This window comes from Ochotona curzoniae, unplaced genomic scaffold, assembly GCF_017591425.1.
Source record: "Ochotona curzoniae isolate NIBS_2020 unplaced genomic scaffold, NIBS_Ocur_1.0 contig_4838, whole genome shotgun sequence".
NCBI classification, from domain to species: domain Eukaryota; kingdom Metazoa; phylum Chordata; class Mammalia; order Lagomorpha; family Ochotonidae; genus Ochotona; species Ochotona curzoniae.
The window spans coordinates 662,072-684,547 of record NW_024466399.1 but is presented as its reverse complement, the minus strand read 5'-3'; the positions used below and the strand labels follow the sequence as shown (position 1 = coordinate 684,547).

Genomic DNA, 22,476 nt, shown 5'->3' with positions numbered 1-22,476 from the left:
CAATTGCCACAACACCTAGCTTTAAAATAAAAGTTAGAACTGAGTGTGAGCCTAGTTTAAGAATCAAACAATAAACTTAACATTCCCTTGGTTAAATCAAAGCCATCTCAATTTAAATGCCAATAACTGGGGATGTCACTGTGGCACAGCAAGGTAGGACACCACCAGTGGTTACAGGGCCCCACCTGGCAGCTACAGTACTCCACTCCAACTTCCTGCTCCCTGGGAACAAAAGCAGAGGATGGTCCCAATACTGGAGCCCTTGCTGGGGTTACAGCTCCGGGCTCCACCCAGCCCCGCTGGTGCAATCTTGCCAAGAGTCAATCTGCGCCTCTGTCTTTCGAGTAAGTCTTCTAAAAGGACTAACCACTAGTAACTAAGACAGCAATTATCACAACAAACTTGACAGCTTCTATGTTCTGTTTAAATAAATTTGTACAGAGCACAGGATCTGGAACAAAGTAAAAAAGGAGTGGATGAATTAACTTACAGAGCAAAACTTTACACACTGGGTTTACACCTTTGGGCAATATCCTAAAAGTAACACCTAAAAAATTAATGCTTGAATCACCTGTAAAGTATTTCTTTCTAGCAGTCAACAGGTGCGTTTGAACTATGCCAGTATTACTATCCCGTCAGAAATACTGAAGAACTCTGGGTGAAAGTGTTTCCCATTTACCAAAATGAAAGAACTGTCTCTCTGTAACTGTGTATTCAATTCAAGCCTGCTGTGAGAAGTCAGATCCCATTTTCATATGACTTAATGAAGCACAGATGCTCATCACTTCCGGGGAAATACACCTAGGACCTTCACTCATTCATCACAGGTTAGGTTTTCTGTAAGGCTTGTATTTTATACAAACTATTTCATAAGACCAGGCACTAACCTCAATTATATCAAATGTGTGTAGCAAAGTAACAATTCAAGCACATTTGTACCAAAGTAGAAAGCAGATGTTTCCTGTGACTTATTTTAGAATCCCCATCCATCAACCTGACCCTCAAAAAAGTAATAAAGCGCATTACACTGCTGATTTTCTATGTGTTGTTTTCTTGGGAGTGGAGGGGATAGAAAATAAGCAACAAACCTGAAATTTAGCCACACAATTGGAATTGCAAAAGTTATACAGTTTTCCATCAGGCATCGTGGCTTGGTACTGAGGTAAAGAGTTTCGCTTACAAAAATGGCAAATTATTCCCAAACCTAAAAGAGAAAAGGAACATATCTGATTTTGTTAGAAAGCAATGGAAGTTGTTGTTTTTGTTGTGTTTTTTTTTTAAATCTTGCAGGCGGAGACGACTTTTAGCAGAGCCTTCTATCGACTATTCTTTTAATTGCATCTTTAGCAAGTCACGAAATACAAATCTGGTATTATGTACTGAAAGATACGTTACATCCACGTAACTTTGGGAAGGAACAACAATTTTAGCTAGAACACTACTTTGAAAAATCAAGAAGTTAAATTAAGAAGTGTATGATGACGCAACTAACGAGAATAGTTTTGAAGTGGCATAACGTGATAACAAAATAAGAAAATTAAATCATTTTAAGAACTGGCATAGCCCAGCTACAGACACGTGCCTAAGTTACCTTGCACCTAGTCAAGTGTTAGAATGCCGAGAGAAAAACAGGCGATAGCTGGCGGGGACTCCAAGCCTACGTAATGCCAAAACTATGCTAACTATCCCAGCGTGTCAGCAGTCGTTTATTTTTTTTTTTTAAGATATGTGGGGAACTTCACCCATCACCGTGCAAAGCCACAACATGGAAGGTGTTTAATACCAGGCCAGGACCATCCCGGCCCCCATGCTGCAGACTGCCTGGGGAAGGGAGTTGGGGGCCACTGAAGGCATGTCTGACAGGTGAGGAAGTCATTCCTCACTTCTGGGGGCATCCACAGACTGGGCCACAGCACTCATAGGTGAGGGAGCTGAGGCAAGGTGCTTCACAAGAGGAAAATCAAAAACTAAGTCTGGAACAGGCTGTAGTACCCACCAGCAAAGGCCATGACTGGTCGGCCATGACAGGCTGGCCTGAAGGAACTGAGAGCTCACACAGCATCCGGGGCTGGTTAACAGGCCTGGAAGGGAACTCTGAGGACACCCCTTCCAGGCCATAGCTCCCAATGGTGAATGCAAGGGCCCAGAGCAGAGGCAGGCAAGGAAAGCTGGGGAAGGCTGCAGCATCCTACCACATACATACAGGCTGGGTCTGGGGGTGGGCCACTAGAACCAGAATGGGTATGGGATAGACTGGGTTCACGTGACAGCCAATTCTGGTGATGGGCAACAAGGGCACCCATCCCTCTCAAATACAAAAACATTAAAAATAAAAAATTTTTTAATGTTTTTAAAAATGTTTAAAAAGCACGAAGACAAGGTTAATGGAGAAAGAGTAATTATTATTTGTGCAAAAAGTTAAACTTTCAAAATACCTGAAACTTACTTTGTGATTTTGCATATTTCGTCTTGTGACTGTTCATGCAAGCAGTTGAACAATATGGCTCCATATATCCATTAGGACCTATACACTGAGTCATATCAAAAAACCTGCACTGTGCCCGGCAACCAGTACAAGTTGTCAGTTTTCCATATTTCTAAAATTACAAACACAAAAACAAAGTTTTTAAAGCTACAATTAGAAAGGAAGTTGTATTTTTCGAGACACCTTCATATCTGTATAAACCATTCTATTAAAATTCTAGCTTGACTTACAAGGTCAAAACTTGTCATTGAATCAACCCGAGCTGTTGGATCAATTAATCAATCCAGCAGCCGCCACACCCATCGCTACACTTTTACAACTAAAAAAAAAAAAAAAAACCTAAACTTTTCTAACTCAAAAAGGACACTATACAGAGAATAAAAGCATTACCGAACAGGATATTTGCACAGTACCAAAGATAACCTGTCAAACGCTTAGATAAGGAGGGAAAAATAGTAACCTAACCCTCAAAACATGAGAGACATCCTCCACAACCCTTAAGCAAGTAAACCAAGTTAAAATACAGTAACAGCACAAGCAGAAATCATATGCTCCCTTATATGAAATATTGATAAGAAACATAACATCATTTACAAGGTCATTCAGAACAAAGCTGTACTTTCCAAATCAAGAGTTGAGAAAAAAAATCAACAAACAAAAATCAAAGGCCACTCTACAAAATAACAGAAGATCAGAGCAAGCAGCATTGGGAAAGGAAAATCTTGCAAACTGCAGTGATACCCAAAAAAGGTTTAATACCTAAAGATATTTTCAATTTCTTTGAGCTCAGCATTTATGAAAAGAAACAATCTAGACACCAAAGAACCATACAACCACCAAGAAACAATAGGCAAAATAACTCCTTTCCAGGAAAGAGGAGACAGGAGGTTCAAACTATCCTGTGGGGCTACCTACACAGCATATACAAGACTGGGGCCAAAACTGTGCGGCAGAGGCTCAAGGTACCCCCAGGAGGCTGGCATCCCATAAGAGCTGCAGCCTGTGTCCTGGCTGCTCCACTTCCAAACCAGCCCCTTGCTAATATACACCTGGAGAAAGCAGGAAAAGAGGACTCATCTGTCTGGGTGTCTTCACTCAACTGGGAGATGAGTGATGAAGGATCGGGCCTTGGGGAGTGAACCAGGAGAAGGAAGATCTCTCTTCCTCTCTCTCTGACTTCCAAGTAAAGTAATATATATTATATACTAATTAAAATAAATTTTAAAATTCTTAATATACATATTTAAAATTCAGAAGAAAACATGAATACAAGACAAGGAATACAAAACAAAAGAAAAATAGGACTTTTGAGATGAAAATCAGATAATCTGAGATTAAAATTACACTATGCCATTCCTCGAGGCATGCCCCACGTCAGGGACCCAGGGATGGTTGGGAGGTTGGCAGTGGCTTCTCCCCCCGTCTTTCCCCTTCCCCCAGACAGAGTAATGCAAGAAGAGAATGAAAAATGACAGTCTTACCCACCTTCTTCTAACCCTTGACCTTTTGCACCCTAATTACATATATAAAAAAGTAACAAAAACAAAATAAAAAATTTTTAAGAAGTAAAAACAATACGCTATTAACAGCTGATTCTGAAAACATCAAAATATAGCACAAAAGGAGTACGGATTGTGGGGAGGGAGAACAAGACCCAAAAAAAGCAAAAATGCAAAGTTTCAATGACCATGGAATGAAAATTGGGGGAACTGAGGTCACCGAAGACCAGGAGTGGTACCAAGGTGTGGCACAGCTAATGGAGCTGCCACCTACGGTGCAAGCCATCCCATACTCGTAGTCACACAGGGCTCCAGTTCACGTCTAGCTGCTCCACTTCGGATCCAACAGCCAGCTAATGGCCTGGGAAAAAGAGCTGAACATGGCCCAAAGGTGTGACTCATTCTACTTCAGGGAGATATACAACAAGGATTTTATTATTATTATTATTATTATTATTATTATTATTATTATTATTATTATTACTTCGGAAAGGCAGATTTACATAGAGGAGGAGAGATGGAAAGGTACTCTGTCCAGTGGTTCACTCCCCAAACGGCTACAACGGCCGGAGCTAAGCCAATCCAAAGCCAGGAGCCAGGAGTTTCTTCTGGGTCTCCCATATGGGTGCATGGTCCCGTGGCTTTGGGCCACCCTCTACTGCTTTTACAGGCCACGATCATTAATTGGACTCCAAGTAAGAAATAATTTTTTATTGGCTTTAAGGGACATTAGGGAACAAAATCTAAAAAATTGTATAGATTAATGTAATAATCTATCAATGCAAACTTTATTTTAATTACTGCATTATAGCTAAAAGTTCTGGTTGTATACATTAACACACTTCTGTTCCAATTCATTTACATGGATTAACATAAACAAAGGATTCAACTCTTCTTTTGTGTGGTAGTATGTATAAGATATTATGCCTTAAAAATTATGTCTGAAAACAATTTTTAAAAACATCAATATATAAAAGCAAATGGGCATCACACAAGAAAATACATGTAAAATTCAGTGTAAACAGAATATTAGGCCCTATGTGATGATTCAGTAACTCAAACCTTACCTTGCAACCATTGGGATCCCATATGGACACCAGTTCTGGTCCCATCACTTCCCACCCAGCTTCCAGGTTATATCCTAGAAAAGCAGTAGAGGACGGCTCAAAGCCTTGGGAATCTGTACCCATGCGGGAAATCTAGAAGCTCCCATTTCCTGCCTTAGGATTGACTCAGCTTTAGCTGTTGAGACCATTTGAGGCGTGAACCAGTGGACAAAACCACCTTTTTCTGTCTCTCCTTCTCTTTATGAATCTACCTTTCCAACAAAAATAAATAGATCTTAAAAATAGAAAAGGTGATATCAGTCTTTAAAGAGATAAACTTCCATCATGTGATCTCATGTATTTTTATGTGCTTCAAAATAACACCTGACTCTTTTTTTTTTAAAGATTTATTTATTTTTATTGGAAAGTCAGATACACAGAGAGAAAGATCTTCTGTCTGATGATTCACTCCCCAAGTAACTGCAACGGCCGGTGCTGCACCGACCCAAAGTCAGGAGCCCAGATCCTCTTCCCAGTCTCCCACACGGGTGCAGGGTGCCAAAGCTTTGGGCCATCCTCCACTGCTTTCCCAGGCCACAAGCAGGGAGCTGGATGGGAAGTGGAGCTACCGGGATTAGAACTAGCACCCATATGCAATCCTGGCGCGTTCAAGATGAGGACTTTAGTCACTAGGCCACGGCGCTGGGCCCAACATCTGACTCTTGAGATGCATATTCACACTGGAAAGGCTAGGGCCTCAGCCACATTCACGCTGCTGCTTACCTCGGGCTGCATTAAGAAGGAGTCCTGCATGTGATCGCGAACCTCCTTCAGGAAACTTGGATGGCTACCTACCTAAAAACAAACAAACAAAAAGGTTTAAAACATTATACATACATTTAAAGAAGAGCTGATAGACAGCTGGGAAAAAAAAAAATCACCAAAACAATGTTAACTGCCACAGGAAAAAATTATGTAACTGATGAAACAGCAATAATAATAATGCAGTAAGAAGCTAAACTCATGATTTGATTTGCAGAGAAAAACTTTGACTATATTATGTGAAGAGAATTCTTTGCAACCTATTAAACTGTAATACTTACAATGAAATCTCAAAGCATTCAAAATTAAATTATCTTGAGATCAGTTAAAATCTTCATTTTCTGGAAATAATTTGTTTCAAGATTTGTTCTAAAGAAAGAAAGCGTCAAAGAATTTACTACCTTCTTTCTTACAGAAACTCTTAAAATTCAAAGACCCTTCCTTTTTCGTGAAAGTCAAATTGTAATTATGAAGAAAAAAGCTACTGAAAGATTAAGGGAAAAGGGGTAGAAGTGAAAATACCTGTATTTACAAAATCGTGCTACGGACAACAGCAATAATAATTTTTAAAAAGCTAATTTTTAAAAAGGAAGACACAGCAAAGCAATATACATCGAAAAAGGTTGACGTATAAGACAAAATAATCACAAACATGTGGAATCACAGTGAAGGAAGAAATCAACAACGTCAAAGTGGAAAGGCACAATTCTACAAGAACATCAAGTCTTCAGGTTCAGCATGATAGCCTAATGGCTAAATCCCGTCTTGGATGTGCTGGGATCCTGTATGGACACCAGGTCGTATTCCGGCTGTTCCATTTTCCTTGCAGTTCCTTCCTTGTGGCGTCTGAAAGCAGTTGAGGACGGCTCAAAGCCTTGGGACCCTGCACACACATCAAAAACCTGGGAGAAGCCCATGGTTTCCTGGCTTGGGATCGGCTCAGCTCCGGCCACTGAATCTACTTGGGGAGCAAACCAGCAAATGGCAGATCTTTCTTTCTGGTTCTCCTTTTCTTTTGTATATCTGCCTTTCCAATCTTAAAAAAAAGGGGGGTGAGGGGTTAGTACAATAGACCAGCAGTTAAATGACTCGCCTTGCAGACCTGGGATCCCATATGGGTGCCGATTCTAATCAAGGCAGCTCTATTTCCCATTCAGCTCCCTGCTTGTGGCCTGGGAAAGCAGTGGAGCATATCCCAAAGCCTGGGGACCCTGCACCCATATGGAAGACCCGGAAGAGGTTCCAGGCTCCTGGCTTTGGATCGGTTCAGTTCCAGCCAATACAGCCACTTGGGGAGTGAACCATCGGATGGACAATCTTCCTCTCTGTCTCTCCTCCTCTCTGCGAATCTGCCTTTCCAATAAAAATAAATAAATCTTTAAAAAAAAAAAAAAGGAGCAAAATGAATCTTAAAAGGACAGTCTTCAACACACTATTTTATATAGCAGATATACTATGCTCAACAGAATTTCACTACAATTTCAGGTAGACCTTGAACAACATTATATAGCAAGAGATACGTAGAGACAAATGGATAATGCTCCCAACAAACCCATGAGACTAAGGATTAATCAAGAATGTATAGTATATTGTCTAGGAGAAACATTTTGGGACACAGAGTCCCAACAAATGAATGAAGATTAAAATCACAGAAATCTTTTTCAATTCTAAGTGCAATGTAACCAGAGATCGCCAACAGAAGGAAAACTGAGAATTCCATAAATTTAGGAGTATAAGCTCTGCACTGTAAACCACGCAGGCCAAAGAAAAAGGAAAGGGAAATCGAAATAATCAAAAATATAACCACCAATTTCAAAAAATGGAAAATGTAGCATAAGCAGTTATTAAGAAAACGTTAACTGTTAATGTTTACGTTTAAAACAATGATCTCAAATCTGTGACCTAACTCCTCGCGGAAAGAAAAAGCACTAAGACTAAAAGAAAGTAAGATTACAGACACAAACACAGCAGAAAAATGAAGAGGAACTCAAAGATCAAGAAATTAACCAACTTTTTGGTAAACAAATAACAGTATACAGCAATGGACATTACTGCTGACTTCATACTAACCGATTGCCAGAAACCACTACAAACAAATATATACCCACAGCCTACACAAGCACCAAAACTGACGCAAGAAGCAACAAAATATCAACAGACTAACAGCAAATTGTAAGAAAATAAGCCCAAGGCCAAACTTTCCTATCGGGCATTTCAGTGAATGCCAACAAGAATTAAAATCGGGGCCAGTGCAGTAGCTTAACATGGGCACCAATTCAAGGCCCAGCTACCCACTTCCAAGCCAGCTCCCGGCTTATGGAACGGAAAGCAGTGGAGGGTGGCTCAAATCCTTGCGCCCCAACAACCAAGTGGGAGACCCAGCAGACCATCTCGGGAGTGAACTCGTACAAGGAACATCTCTGTCTCCCCTCCCTGTAAATCTGCCTTTCAAATAAAGAAACAAATCTATTTTAAAAAAGAGATTATTAATTCTCAGACTTTTACCAAAAATCATCAGAGGAGACACACGGATGCCCACTCTGTGAGACCAGCACTGTCAGTCCACAGACGGATGAAGACCTCAGAACGCAAATTAGAAACCCTGACAAATACAGATGTACAAGTTCTCAACAGAACTAGTATAAGATCGCTTAATCATTCTGAAAGATTTTAAGAACTTATCATTGGATGTTTTTACTATTCCATGACGATGTTTTACTCATACTGAAGACTTAACACTGGTAAGAAATTTTTCTCCACAATCTAGAATTCCCACAACTTCTGGAGTTGTCCATATCACCAGGCGAACTCACCACCCACTTTCACAGTATCAATAACCAATAATTCAGCTCATCAAGAGCTGGCAAGGAACTGGGCATCATAGTCTGGCTCCTGTCTTTCATTTAAACATCACAAACTTGCTTTGTTAATAACTCCTCCTGGTTTCTAAAAGGGAGATACTAACTCTGATCTTCAACCGAGCCTCAGGAGTTTCTTCATATCTCATTTGGGCCCTTGCCAAATACGTTCACTCCCATCACTTTGTTCTTCAACATCACATACCAGGAGAATGAAACATGCCAAACTACTGAGGCAGCCATAACGATCACTGATGTTCCACCTTCATAAACATCTCAATCACTTAAATGCTTTTTACAGATCAATCACTAGCAGTGGCCCCCTATTGCTAATAATAACAATGGGTTTTACTTGGAACAACCATTAGTTAGGTTAAATCAAGAAGAGGAAAAGGAAATATGAAATCAGGAGATGTGGGAAACATGAGCCATCTGGGCTGCTGGCATTATGAAAACATACTGTACTCTTCAAGCAGCTTCCCCTCTGTGCAGAGGTCATGTACCACAGGGCTGGCAGGTCAAGCCTACTGGCTCCACTTCTCATCCAGCTTCCGGCCTGTGGCCTGGACAAGCAGGAGCACAGTGCAGGGCCTTGGGACATGCACTATAGTTCGGCTCATTGCCAGTTAGCAAGTGAACCTGCAGCTGAAAGGTCTTTCTGACTCTCCTTTTCTCCGTAAATCTGCCTTTCCAAGGAAAAGAAATAACTCTTTAAAAAAATAATATATGCAAAAAGGAAATTACAGACCATTCTCACTTATAAATCTCAATAGAAAAGTACTAAAAAGCATGAAGACTTTTAAAATATACCAGTTAAAAAAAACTTAAAAGATGTGGTGTGTTTTATTTTAGGAATGTGAAAACCAATCAATGGATTGGAAAATTCATTAATATAAAGAGGGAAAATCCATATTATCCCTTAATAGAGCATCCATTAATAGACCACAAGAAGACTTCAGATATTTGGCTAGCAGTTCAAATGCTCCTTGGTACACTGGCATGAGCCAAATGCAGACTCTACTCTCCAATTCCAGCTTCCTGCTAATACAGTCTGGAGCAGCAGGAGGAAGATCAAAGCTGAGTCCCTCACACTCACCTGGAAGGCCAAGACCGAGAGCCCCGCTCCAGGCCAGCCCAGCCCAGCCTCAGCTACAGCACACATTTCAGCACGACAGGAGCCCTCTCTGCCTGCTTGCCATCTCCCACCCACCTTCCATCTACGTCTCCCCCTCTTCCCTCTCTTTACCCATCAAGTGCCTAAAATTTCAAAAATTGAAAGTGCATTTGCTACTGATAAAGTATTTAATAAAACAGAAACCAAGGCATATGTTTTTGGAAGGATGAGTTTACAACTCATTCCTAAAATCTGCATCTAACTTAGTGAGGAAAGCACTAAAGGAGTTCTCACTGGAACAAGATTTACTGTGGTCACTATTTAAAATTTCTCTAGCACAATAGTAAAGCTTAAAAAAAACCTAAGAACCAATAATGATGTTAAACAAGTAGAAGATGTTTAAAAAGCAATAAATAACATACCCATACATATACATAAAATACAAAAAAATTGACTCAAATAACAAGGGCAAAATTTTTATGATTAATAATTTAAGAATGTTGACATAAAAATCAAATCAAACATGTTGTGCTCTAGGACAATCAAACAGCAACACAAATGTGCGTGAGTGTAGAGCTAGACACAACTTCATCTAAAGGTTATATGGAAAAACGCAAACACCAGCTAGCAAAACCCAGCACAAGTGTCTCCATCTCTCTTTCTGTCTTCCCAGTACAAATAGATCAATCTTTAAAAAAGGAAAAAAAGAAAAGGCTCTTAAGTTAATGATTTTCAAGTTTTTTTCATTTATTTGAAAGGCAGAATTAAAGAGAGATCAGACAGATCTTCCGTCCACTAGTTCACTGCCCAAAGGGTGCAACATCCAGAGCTGGGGTCCTCAGCCACACACGTCCCTCCGAGTCTCCCAGGCAGGCACAGGAGCCCAAGCACCTGACCAAACCTCCACAGCTTTCCAAGAACCATTAACGGCCGAGTTCCAAAAGTGTAGCACATACAAGAATCTGGTTTGAGCACACCTCAGATAAAGTTTCTTTGGAGATCTCCCAATCTAAATGCAGGACTCAGAGCCCTAACCAAGAAAAGAGAGAAGACAGAACAGGTCAACCAACCATCTCAGCTATGATGGACTATGTCAATCAGTGGATTCTTCAAGGACCTCATAGTGCTTGGAGTGGCAGCGATTCATAACTGTTGAACTATCAAAAACCACTTGAACAAGAACGTCAGAGCATACCCTACATCCAGGACCTGGGAGGGTGGGAAATTGGGTTGGCCTTCTCCCTTAATACCCCATTTAAACATGAAGGAAACAATATGGAAAAAACACTAGTCTTACGCACTTTGCTGTAGCCCTTGAACCTTTTTACCCTAATTAACTAGGTAAAGATTGTCAAAATTTAAAAAAAAATGGTGTAAATAAAGTTAAAAAAAAAAAAGAATAAATGCTCAGCCTCTTGAATGAGGTCCTTAAAAAGCAAAACTGGCATAGATTTTTGGGGTAGCAGTTTAAAGTACTGCTTGAAATGGCCACATCCTGTACCAGAGTGCCAAGTTCAAGTCCCAGTTCCTGCTCACACTCCCTGACAGGCAGCAGTATCTGGATCCCTTCTACCCAGAAGACACACAGATTAAGTTACGGATTCCCGTCTTCCACACGGTCCAGCCTCAGCTGTGGTATGCATCAGTAGAGCGAGTCAGAGGATGGAAGATTTATGTATAACCTGACTCTGACTCTCACCGTGTATGCTGTCTCCCTGCCTTACCAGTAAATTAAATTGATAAGAGCAGTCTTTATATGTATAAACCTATAAAACAGGGATTAACACTTTCCCAACATCACACACAATGAAGAGCAAAGCACAAGATTATGGTACCAACTGATGGTATCATACAAACTAAGAATGGAATGGAAAATTCTTACCACCTACAGGTATAATAATGTATAATATATTAAATGTTCATGAGACAGTGGGGACATAAATTTACTGCACTACCAGTCACATACTTAAAAATAACTGGTTATGTCACCACTACTTTATGTATTCACGACACTATACTGTGTGTTAACTGAACACAGGCAGTAGTTTAAAGGCTGGGGGTGGGGGGCAACAAATGAGCTCAGTCTTGCAGCACCATGGCAAATTAAGCCACTGCTAGTGATGCCAGCATCCGAGATAACAGTGCTAGTCAAGCTCTGGATGCTCCACCCCCAGTGAATCTTTCTGTAACAGTGTCTAGGAAAGCAGGAGAAGCTGACCCAAGTATTTCAGTGACTCACACAGGAGACTGCAATAGCCATACCTGGTCAACTGAGGGGTGAACCAGTGGGGAGATCTCACCCCAAAGCCCTCCTAACTGCCCTCTGCCACTCTGCTTTTCAAATATTTCCTGAATTACCATAAAATCTTATGGCATGATATGGCAACAGCTGCTTCTCATATTGCATGCTAACTACAGCTCTTGTTTGCACAGAGACTACATCAAGTAATTGGTTCACACCACGTAGGTCTGAGGAATATTCTATGCTCTACAGTGTTCCTAACAATTAAACCACCTAAGAATCCATTTCTCACAGCATCAACTCCAACATCAAGAAAACTTCCCCGTCATTAAACACATAAGAGTACTGGTGATACAACCCTTACATAATTAGATGCCTTTTATATAAAAAAGGGGGGAGAATGCATTGCCTCAAATTTGTCAAAACAGAACAGTAATATCTATAAACACAATACTAACAGCAGAAAATAAAATAGGAATCACATTTCTTGGATGTTACCTTCTATATACACTGGCTTTCAAGCCACATGTTTAAATCCACACACACACACACAAAAACAAAACTCAAAATTTAAACCAGATAATCACTGCCAAGCTGAGGTTTTAAGATTCAAAAATTTTATTCATAACCACTAAGCCCTCAAAAAGCTTATTTCCAGTAATCTATACGTAGTCATGAACCAGGTTATACCTATGAGATCAAACAGAAAGTTCAAAGTACATTTGCCTGATAAAAGCAGTTCTTACAGTAAAACAATGAGAAGTTCTCAATACATTCAAAGAATGCCAAATTTTGATCAGAACATGAATTACCTGTTTGTATTCACTGACACAACTCTGACAGCAAAATCTTTTCTGCTGACCATCGATCACCAGGACGTTATTCCCAGCACCTTTACTGGGCAAATACTCCCCACACTGCTCACAGCAGTTCATGATGAGCCCGTTGGCCATCCTGTACCTATTAAAGCAGTGGTCACTGCACAGCTTATGAGTCATATTTTTAAAGCTAACTTCATGTCGAATCTGCAAGAAATTAAAAAAAAAAAAACTTTTTTTTTCTAATTTACCTGACAAAGGCAGCTATATAACCAATTATGCTCAAAAAGAAAACAAAGGTGTCCCAATAAAGTCTGTTTGGGGAAAAGGAAAAACTACATCTGGCACTAAAAAAATCCAACAATGACATAATTATGAACTTCTCTAAATATATCAAAAATGATAGGAAAACAAATGCTTTGAATATTGCTAATATTAGATTTTATAAACAAGAGAAATCAAAAAGGACTGATACGCTAAAAATAAATAATGCACAACTTTTAATAATTTTATTTTAATAATGCATCATTATAAATAATGCAAATGAGTATGTACACAAGTTTAATAATATACGTGAAGTTATCAAAAAATATTCCATTCACTTGTTCAACTTCTCAGCAAAGCTTTCTTTACATAGTGAGGCTACTTGTACAAATAAATGTATTAGACAAAAACCAATCCCGTGCTGTATCATTTTAGCTGCAAGTATGACAGCCACCTCAGTACAAAGCAGGCCAACACGGCCGAGTGTCCTCCCCATCTTCCCTTGCAGGGGAAGGGTTTTCATTATAGGACAGTTATAAAACACTTCTCATGTACTCTGCTTTAAATGCACATTGAGAACAGGATATGTAATACAGCCTAGATGATTCTTAATAGAACTAAGTGATAAAGTACGAAAAATACAAACCTCTGTTAGTTTACCACAAATTGTACATCTTGATTTGTTTAGAGCTCCTTTGGTAGGATTCTGCTTGTCTTCATAGAGAGACAGACAAGACGTACTGCAGAATTCCTGAAAGGACTCGCTGGAATCCACCTGCGCAACAATGGTTCCTTTCATTGTAGTTATATCTCTGAAATATAAGACGTGCAACTTACATTTTAAAAGGAATCACACTGAAAAGGAATAACTGACATTTTCCATTGCTACAAAGTAAATCCTAGAAACTAAACACCATCTTAGGATCCGGTAAGTCATTATTTCTTTTTTTTTTTGTAAACCATTACTTCTATTTAGAAACTCTGGGCAATAATGATCAAGTGTAAACCACTATTTTACACTATTAAATCTTTGCCATTAACAGATTCATCTTCAAATTCAGTAAGGTTTCCATACAGATACCAAAAATAGCAAACAAGAAATTATAAAAGACATAGAACGAGTCACAAACTTTTACTGAAGTATAAACATGTAACACACAAGCCTTATCCAAAAATGTTCCTGATTTTTTTTTTTCAGATTCTGAAATACCTGCAATTTAGAGCACGAGCTGTCTTAGAGATGGGACAAGTCTAAACAGGAAGTCCATTTATGTTACATAAGTTCCTTGAGCACACTGCTGAAGATACAACATTCGGAGCACCTGCGGTTTGACTACAACCTACCAAAACGAAACAGACCCAGGAAGCAAATTCCCACTGGGAGCAACAAAATAAATGCTCCAAAAAGTTCTGATTTTTGTGGACATTTAAGAACTCTGATTTTTAGATTACGGGATTCTCGATTTGTATATGAAGCCCCTTGTCTTGTATATGCCCACCCTTTGACCCCAAATAAGCAGAAAACACAAGAGATTCTGGGTCGCAGAAATCATGCATTTCAGAGACTGACTGAATGAACGCAAAGCACCCTTCCTGCCACCCCTCACCCAAGTCATGTCACCCAGCTACAGTTACCTGACTAGAAATGTCACAACACTTCCTTTAGATTCTGAATTTGCAGGTCGCAGTCTGTAGTACTGAGGTCAACTACAGCAAAGCAACCTAAACAACTGTGAAACAACTGCACTAACACTTCATTTCAGTAAACCTTTCCAGAGCTCCAAGATCTAAATATAGCTTTACAAAACTGGCTGCTCCAAGAAATGGTGCAAAAAATCCACCCTTCTCAACTCTGCCTACATTCCGGCTCATTTTTATCAGTGACGCCAGACCCCCCCCAAAAAAACTGCAGGACAGGATCCTTTTTCCAAGACTGGCAAAATGTATACCTGAGCCTTTACCAGTATGCCTAATGTTCACAACAACGATGTATATCACAAATTTCCTCATGTAAAATAACTTTACTTAATCTAAGGACAACAAAATTACACATATTTTAATACAGAGGTAATAACACATAAGCATTTCATGCTTAACATTTCTATTTTGGTAAGACTAAAGTCATAATTAAAGTAATAAACATGGATTTTTAAAATGCCAGGAATACAATGGAAAGTACAGTAAAAATTGATAAAGCCGTACCCAAATGCCTTTTCTCCATTAACACCTAAACTTGATAAATTTCTAGTGCCATCCCATATATGAGTTTAGCTTCAAAATTCAAACTTGCTTACTCATTTTAAAAATACAAGAAAATCAACACTAACACTTTTACTAACAATTTTCTTAAACTGTTATATTACCTACAGTCAACTATATGGAATTATGTGGAGAGGTTAAGCCTTACTTTTTACACATAACACAAAGTTTCTTTGGAGCAGGTTTGTGAGAGAAGGATGAAAGGCAGGTGGTAGAACAAAAGAGGTGAGCTGATCCTTTTCGTTGATAAGCTGTCTGTCCCTTCTGCAAAGGTTTTTTGCAGTTTGCACATGTGACTTTAACGGGTTTTGTGGGTTGCTGCTGGGCTGAAGGCGGAAAAATCTGCTTCGGAAGTGAGGCCACTGGTGATAAAGAATCCACCCCTGGCTGTTTCTGATTACGGGGGAATGACGCTGATTGGGAGATCCACGAATCTTAAAAACAAAATGTACAAGAAAAAATAATGCAACACACATTTATACACAGTAAAAATTATCATTACAGGAAAGAAATACTTTCAACATCCCACTTTTGCAAATTTAGGATTTTAAAACAGCAGCAACATATAGTAAAAATGTGAGCAGCACAAGTTTCATAGCAAAAACATCTGGTTCTTAATAATGATACTGTACTCCTGAAAACACTCAGAGTAAAAGGCAATGCAAATGTGAATAACTTTAGTTTAGCCAATCTATGACATATATGTATGTACATATTTCAAGTCATGTTTTATACATTAAGCATATCAAGTGTCAATTTTTTTACAAAACAATTTTCAGTGGTTCACATTACAGCTTTATCCCTGTAAGACTGGGAAGCTACTTCCACTCTGTACCACACTGTTCCCTAAACTGGAAGTGGCACTCATCTCTATGATGGGAAACATTAAATGAGATAATACATGTAAGAAAGCAAGGACTAGCATACAGAAGGTACTGAAAATATAAGTCATTAGTTACTCAGCAGAAAGTACTCACGTAGCTAGAAAATACTAGTTAGGCAAAGAACACGTTAATATAAGAAAACAAATGTTAACCAATTAGAATGTTCAATAAATAACAGTTATACAAATCAGTATACAAAAACATCTTCCAAAACTTTTGCATATGTATTTAGTTACAAATCATCTAAATATATCACATATTCTCACAAAAACTAGCAAGCATGCATTTAACATATACTGACCAATGCAACATTAAATTACTCTGCCAAATTACTACCACCACTAAGGTACTGCACAGTACTGAATACATGTGACTACTAATCAAAGAGTATGGAGTTAATATATGCTCTCTTTCATGCTAACCTTAATACTCATCAAGCAGTCTCATTTTGTTGTTGTAATAGTTACCACAGGCCTCTCATAACATACTCCAATATTTTACCCCACTTTCATTTTGAAATTTTGCAAGTCAGTACTTCTAATTTCTACTGTGCCTTGCTCTCCCAATTTTTTTTTCTTTTCTCATTTTTTCTAAGTTTTAAACTCCCATTCACAAAGGCTACTACTCTTCTATGGAAAGCTCAAACATAGCCAGAGCTCAGGGAAATGACTCCCCAAACCTTGAAGAGAGCAGTGTCTTATTTCAGCCACTTCTTCCACGTACCAGCCAAGGGGCTGACTCACAGCTGTTCAGATTTTACCTGACTCCATTTAAACCCTCAATAAAAACAAACAAGCTAATCTGACACAAAAATATACATTATGGTACATTCTAGAATCCCAGTATCTTGCTATCACCTTGTTTAATGAACAGGTAAAAAAATACAAATCAACAAAGTAAACAAAGCATACAAAGAAAACAAGGGTCTTAAACATTATACATACACAAATGCCAGAAGCACAAACACCATGTCCAAAGAACTTTCAATGTTTAGATTACTCATTTCAATACACACTTTAAAAAGAAAACTATTTAAATCCAATAATCATCTTTTCAAATCAAATTTAGGCTTTGTATCAATAAAGGAAGGCCCTTTATATTTTAACTCTAATATTTCCTCTACTTTCTTCCTTTTAGGTCTCCAACATCAAAAGAAAACTTTAGGAATAGAAGACACAAAATCCTTTTGTCTAAACCCCCAATTTCTTAGGAAAGACATCAAGAAATAACATTTAAACCTGCACAAGTCATGTTAGTTCAAGAACAAATGTAAATTTTTAGTCAGAATTTTCAAATTCCTCAACTGTGCTCCCTATCACAAATAAAAACATCACCTAAACAGAAGAGCCATCTCATCAATGCAACACCAAGAGGAATGTAGGCTTGCTTGCATTTTCCTGATGAGTATTCCAAATTCCCTGGTTTTGAGAGCTTAATGGGAGGCCAGCATTGCAAAGCAGCGAGGAAGCCACAGCAGCGATGACAGCATCCAATCAATGTGAGAACTTGTTTGAAGTTCACAATGCTCCACTTTGCAATCCAGCTCTCTGCCAGTGCATCTGGGGGACAGTAAGTAAGCCAAGTGCTCTGGACACTGCTACCCATGTGGCTGTCAACCTGGCCAAGCCCTGGCTGGCGTGAACATTGTGGGAATAAACCAGAGAATGGTTTATTCCTCCACAACCCTACTTGTCACATAAGTAAATCTTTTCAAGAGAAGTTTAACAGAAACGTATTTCACATAATGACAGAAGTCCTCAAACAAGGCATTATTCCTACTTAAGCATATATACACAAAAATATTCTCCCAAGTATTTCAACTTGAAAAGCTGAAACTGGGCTAAACAGAGAACCAACAAATTTCACACACATATGCCTGAAACGGACAAAAGGTGAAGATTTAGTGTTAGGTAAAGGATGGCAGAGGCTGCAACACTGTATGTTCATCACAATCGCAAATTAAAACCTAACGTGCACTCTTAACTAATTTTCAACGGTGCGACTGAACGATATTTCCTTCCAAACACTCCATAGTGTTCCATTAAGTTTACTGCATAACTACTTCAAATTATTTTGAACACTATCATTTTTAAGACTTTCATGTAAGGTAGAAAGTTACAAATGAAGATCATCCTAAAGTACAGCAGGCAGCAACATAAACAGCTAAGAACTGGACCCTGACAACAGTCATTTTTACTTAGTAAAATCACAAGGAAGCTTCTCCCATTGTTAACTAAAAGTTTTTGGAAAAAGAGACCCAGTGCAATAGCTCAGTGGCTAAATCCTCACCTTGCACATGCCAAGATACCATAGAGGCACCAGTTTCTGAGCCAGGTGCTCCAATTCCCATTCCACTCCCACTCATGGCCTGGGAAAGCAGTAGAGCATGGCCTGCGCGATGCTGATAACCTGTGGGAGACCCAGAGGAAGCTCCTGGCTCCTGGCATTTGGCTCTACATCAGCTCAGCCCTAGCCACTGCAGCCACTTGGGGAAGTGAACCAGCAGATGCAAGATCTTTCTCAGTCCCTCCTCTCTGTAAATCAACCTTTCCAATACAAATAAATGTTTAAAATAAATAACATAATGAAATTAAGAGCAAGAGCGGGAACAAATAGCAGGCGAGAGCAGCCATGCACCCCCACTGCTGGCTCTCACCAAATGCCTACAAACAGCTGCTCTAGGGCACAGCCTAACACAAAGCCAGGAGCCAGGAACTCCATCTTGGTGTCCCAGATAGGTGGCAAGGGCTCCAGGACTTGATCTGATGGGCAGGGTATGCATCAGCAGGCAGCTCAAATCGGGACCAAAGTCAGGACAACACTCCAGGCACTCCAGTGTGGCATCTTGGTCACAGGTCACTCATCCTAAATTTGTACACTATAATGTTTTCTCAGAGCAAAGCTGACCACAGAAACCCTTTCAAATACCAAAACATCTACCCAGTCTCAAAAACAACAAAAAGGAAACATTTATCAAAAACCAGAATGCAACAAGCCGGCAGAAATAAACACAGAACGTTCGAACTCATGGAGTCACATGCAGTTAATTACGTACAACCATTAAACATCAATTGTACCTTTAAAGAGATTTTTGAAAAGAGAAAAGGATGTGTTTGGCTTTTTATTTTTTTAAGGAAGCCAGAAAATAAAACCCTTAATTGTTAAGAAAACAAAAATTACAAACACAGAAAAAGGGCAACCTAAACGCAATTTTTCAAATGTGCTTTGCTTTTTAAAAAATTCTTAAAAGCCAGAAAGATACAGAGGTCAAGGGAGAGGCAGAGCAAGAGAGAGATCTACTACCTGCTGGCTCAGTCAGCACTGGGCCAAAAGAAAGCACCAGGAACCCGCTGGCCCTCGCACGGGAGCTGCTGTGGCCCAGCCACTTGGCCCATCACCTGCAGCTCTCCCAGGCACACGAGCAGGGAACTTAATCAGAAGTAGAATAGCTAGGGTCCAAACCAGTGCCCTCTATGGGATGGCAGTGACACAAACGAGGCTTCACACACAGTACTACAATGCCAGCCCCTAAGAAACAGATATTCCATCCACTGCCGGTTCACTCCCCAAATGCCTACAACAGCCAGGATGAGGCCAAGCAGAAGCCAGCATCCAGGAATTCCACAGCAGCCTCCTACTGCACAGGAAGAACCCAAATACTTCAGCCCAACCTGCTGCCTTATAGTGCTAGGATTCAAACCCAAGCACTAGCGTATAGTATGTAGGCATCTTGACTAGCACATCATTAAGCAAAATGACAAACATTAAATATAAATATTGTATAACATTACATCGTTCTTTGTAAGTGTAATCATTTTCTTGTTCAATTAACGTATTAATCAACATATTAAGCTTATCAATACTAGGTAACAAATCATCAGACATTAAGGTCCTCAATGTTCACAGTACTATTATTTCATAACCTTTTAAAAATAAACCATTCTGACTTTTAAAAAAGATTTATTCATTTTAATTAGAAAGAAAGAAAGGAGACAGAGAGAAAGTTCTTCCATCCGATGATTCACTCCCCAGGTGGCCGCAATGGCTGCAGCTGAGCTGATCCAAAGCCAGGAGCTTCTTCCAGATGTCCCACACAGGTGCAGGGTCCCAGGGCTTTGGGCCATCCTCGACTGCTTCCCCTGGATGAGAGGCGGGGCTGCTGGAACACAAACCAGCGCGCACGTGGCAACCTGGCACACGCAAGGCAAGGACACTACACAATGAGCTATAGCGCCGTGTCCTCTGATTAATTTTCTAGCAATCTTCACACAAATACTACACACGGTTTTACAGCTTCAAACGAAGTCCACAGAGTTGGTATATTCCCATGTCATATAAACTGAACCAGACAGCAGCCCCAATCAATATCACTTACTGCTTACCAGGATTGTGGTGAGAGGCAGACTCCCCATTCTGAAACACATCTCCTGCCACATGCATTCTACCAGGATTAAAAGGTCCTACTCCAGTCTTGGTCTGTGAAGTTAAAGTCGGGGTGTATGTTTGTATGTTAACACCGAAATGACTTGACTGCAGTCCATTAGAGACATCGCCCAAGTTGGTGTTCTGCAGTGACGTGACATGTGTAATCATTAAGTTCATATCTCGGCCGTCAGTATTTTCTAACTGGCCATCATTCACAGAGCTTACACCAGTTTCTAAAGTTGTGACATTAGCAATTTGAATTTCGGAGTCTGGTTCTGTGGTGATACCACTGTTACCCATTCCTGCATTTACCTTACTTCTTGAAAAACTGGAAGGAGAGAAATCCACATCATTGGTTCTGTTTTTGGTCTCAGAAGGTCTTCGCTCAACAAAGTTAGAAGGATTTTTCTCTTGCCCTTGATTTGTTTCCATGTCCTCTTCATCATCGATGACAATTGTTTCACTTACACTTCCCTTCTGAGAAGCCAACTCTTTTGAAGAAGGAAGGATTTTTGAATCGTTTCCTTGGTGTTCCTCGTTTTTGGACGATGCGAATGCTGTGGTTCTTTGATCAGCCCCCACTGGAGCAGAAGGTGGGGTAGGTTGTACGGGTTCAATAAAAACCACATCATCATCATCTTCTACTGATGAGTTCTGAAACTTATTAGATCTAGATACCAAAGGATTCGGTGGGCCACTGAATGAATTCCCTACATTCGTAAGACTGGTTGCCATGGCCAAATTCCCCAACAACACGGGCGTCTGGTCAGTCAGTTCTAATCCTCCCAATGAGCTTGTGTCCATGCCAAGGAACCTGTTAACAAGGTTGAAAAAGCAAAAAGATTAAAATGAAATAATTTTTTTTCTAATATCCAGGTAAATATATGGTACACACTGGGATCCCCTCACTCAATAATCATTTGCATACGGTGTATGTATTAACTTTACAAGTACCAAGACCTTCCCCTTCGTACGAATCACATACACTCTATATCTACTGTCACCACCTTCATCCCAGATTACACTACTTGTAAACTTTAACCAAGATAATGTAAGTAATCCTTCCACAGAGTGGAATAGAAAAACAAAACCTAAAATAAAAATCATCACCTCAATAACATCTATCCCATTTACTCCTGATTCTAAATAAAATAGTTCAGTCTCTAATTGCTCAGTGCCCAAATATTATCTTCTTAGGAAAAGACTTATTTTTATTGAAAAGTCAGATATACAGAGAGGAAGAAAGAGGCAGATCTGCCCGTTGGTTCACTCCCCAAGTGGCCGCAATGGTCAAAGCTGAGCCAAACTGAAGCCAGGAGCTTCTCCATGCTTCCCACTAGGGTACAGGGTCCCACGTCTTTGGGCCATCGTTGCTTTCCCAGTCCACAAGCAGGGAGCTGGATGGGAAACAGAACAACTGGGAAACGAACCGGCATTCATATGGTATTCTGGTGTGTGCAAGATAAGGATTTAGCTACAAAGCTCCTATACCAGGCCCCAAATTTTATATTTCTCTACTCTACTTTTCTCATTGCCCTGGCCAAGTAACTATGTATTGATCAAGTGACTATATAATCCAATTTTTCTGAAAATCTGAAATTATTGCTTCTATAATCTGTGTATTTTACATCCATTTAACAGGCTAAGTGAATAAAAAGAAATGTGTCCACACCCAGGACCTATAAATGTAACCATACAAGGAATAAGTTCTTTTTTTTTTTAATTGGAAAGTCAGGTATACAGAGAGGAGAGACAGAGAG

The 22,476-nt window shown here is 39.7% G+C and overlaps 1 protein-coding gene across 6 annotated transcripts in view; it reads right to left on the bottom strand.

Annotated features, from left to right (window-relative positions):
* ZMYM2 (zinc finger MYM-type containing 2) overlaps positions 1–22,476 on the bottom strand; it is a 90,219-nt gene that overhangs the window by 38,372 nt on the left and 29,371 nt on the right. For all 6 annotated transcript variants that reach the window (XR_005884717.1, XM_040988351.1, XM_040988354.1 and 3 more), the window contains 7 exons: positions 20,674–21,530; positions 15,556–15,841; positions 13,795–13,960; positions 12,879–13,091; positions 5,814–5,885; positions 2,447–2,597; positions 1,089–1,204 (listed from right to left, as the gene is read on the bottom strand). Coding sequence is in view for 5 of the 6 variants with exons in the window: in XM_040988351.1 (XP_040844285.1) it covers positions 1,089–1,204; positions 2,447–2,597; positions 5,814–5,885; positions 12,879–13,091; positions 13,795–13,960; positions 15,556–15,841; positions 20,674–21,530 (1,861 nt within the window). In the remaining variant the exon portion in view is untranslated. The remainder of the gene's footprint in view (positions 1–1,088; positions 1,205–2,446; positions 2,598–5,813; positions 5,886–12,878; positions 13,092–13,794; positions 13,961–15,555; positions 15,842–20,673; positions 21,531–22,476) is intronic.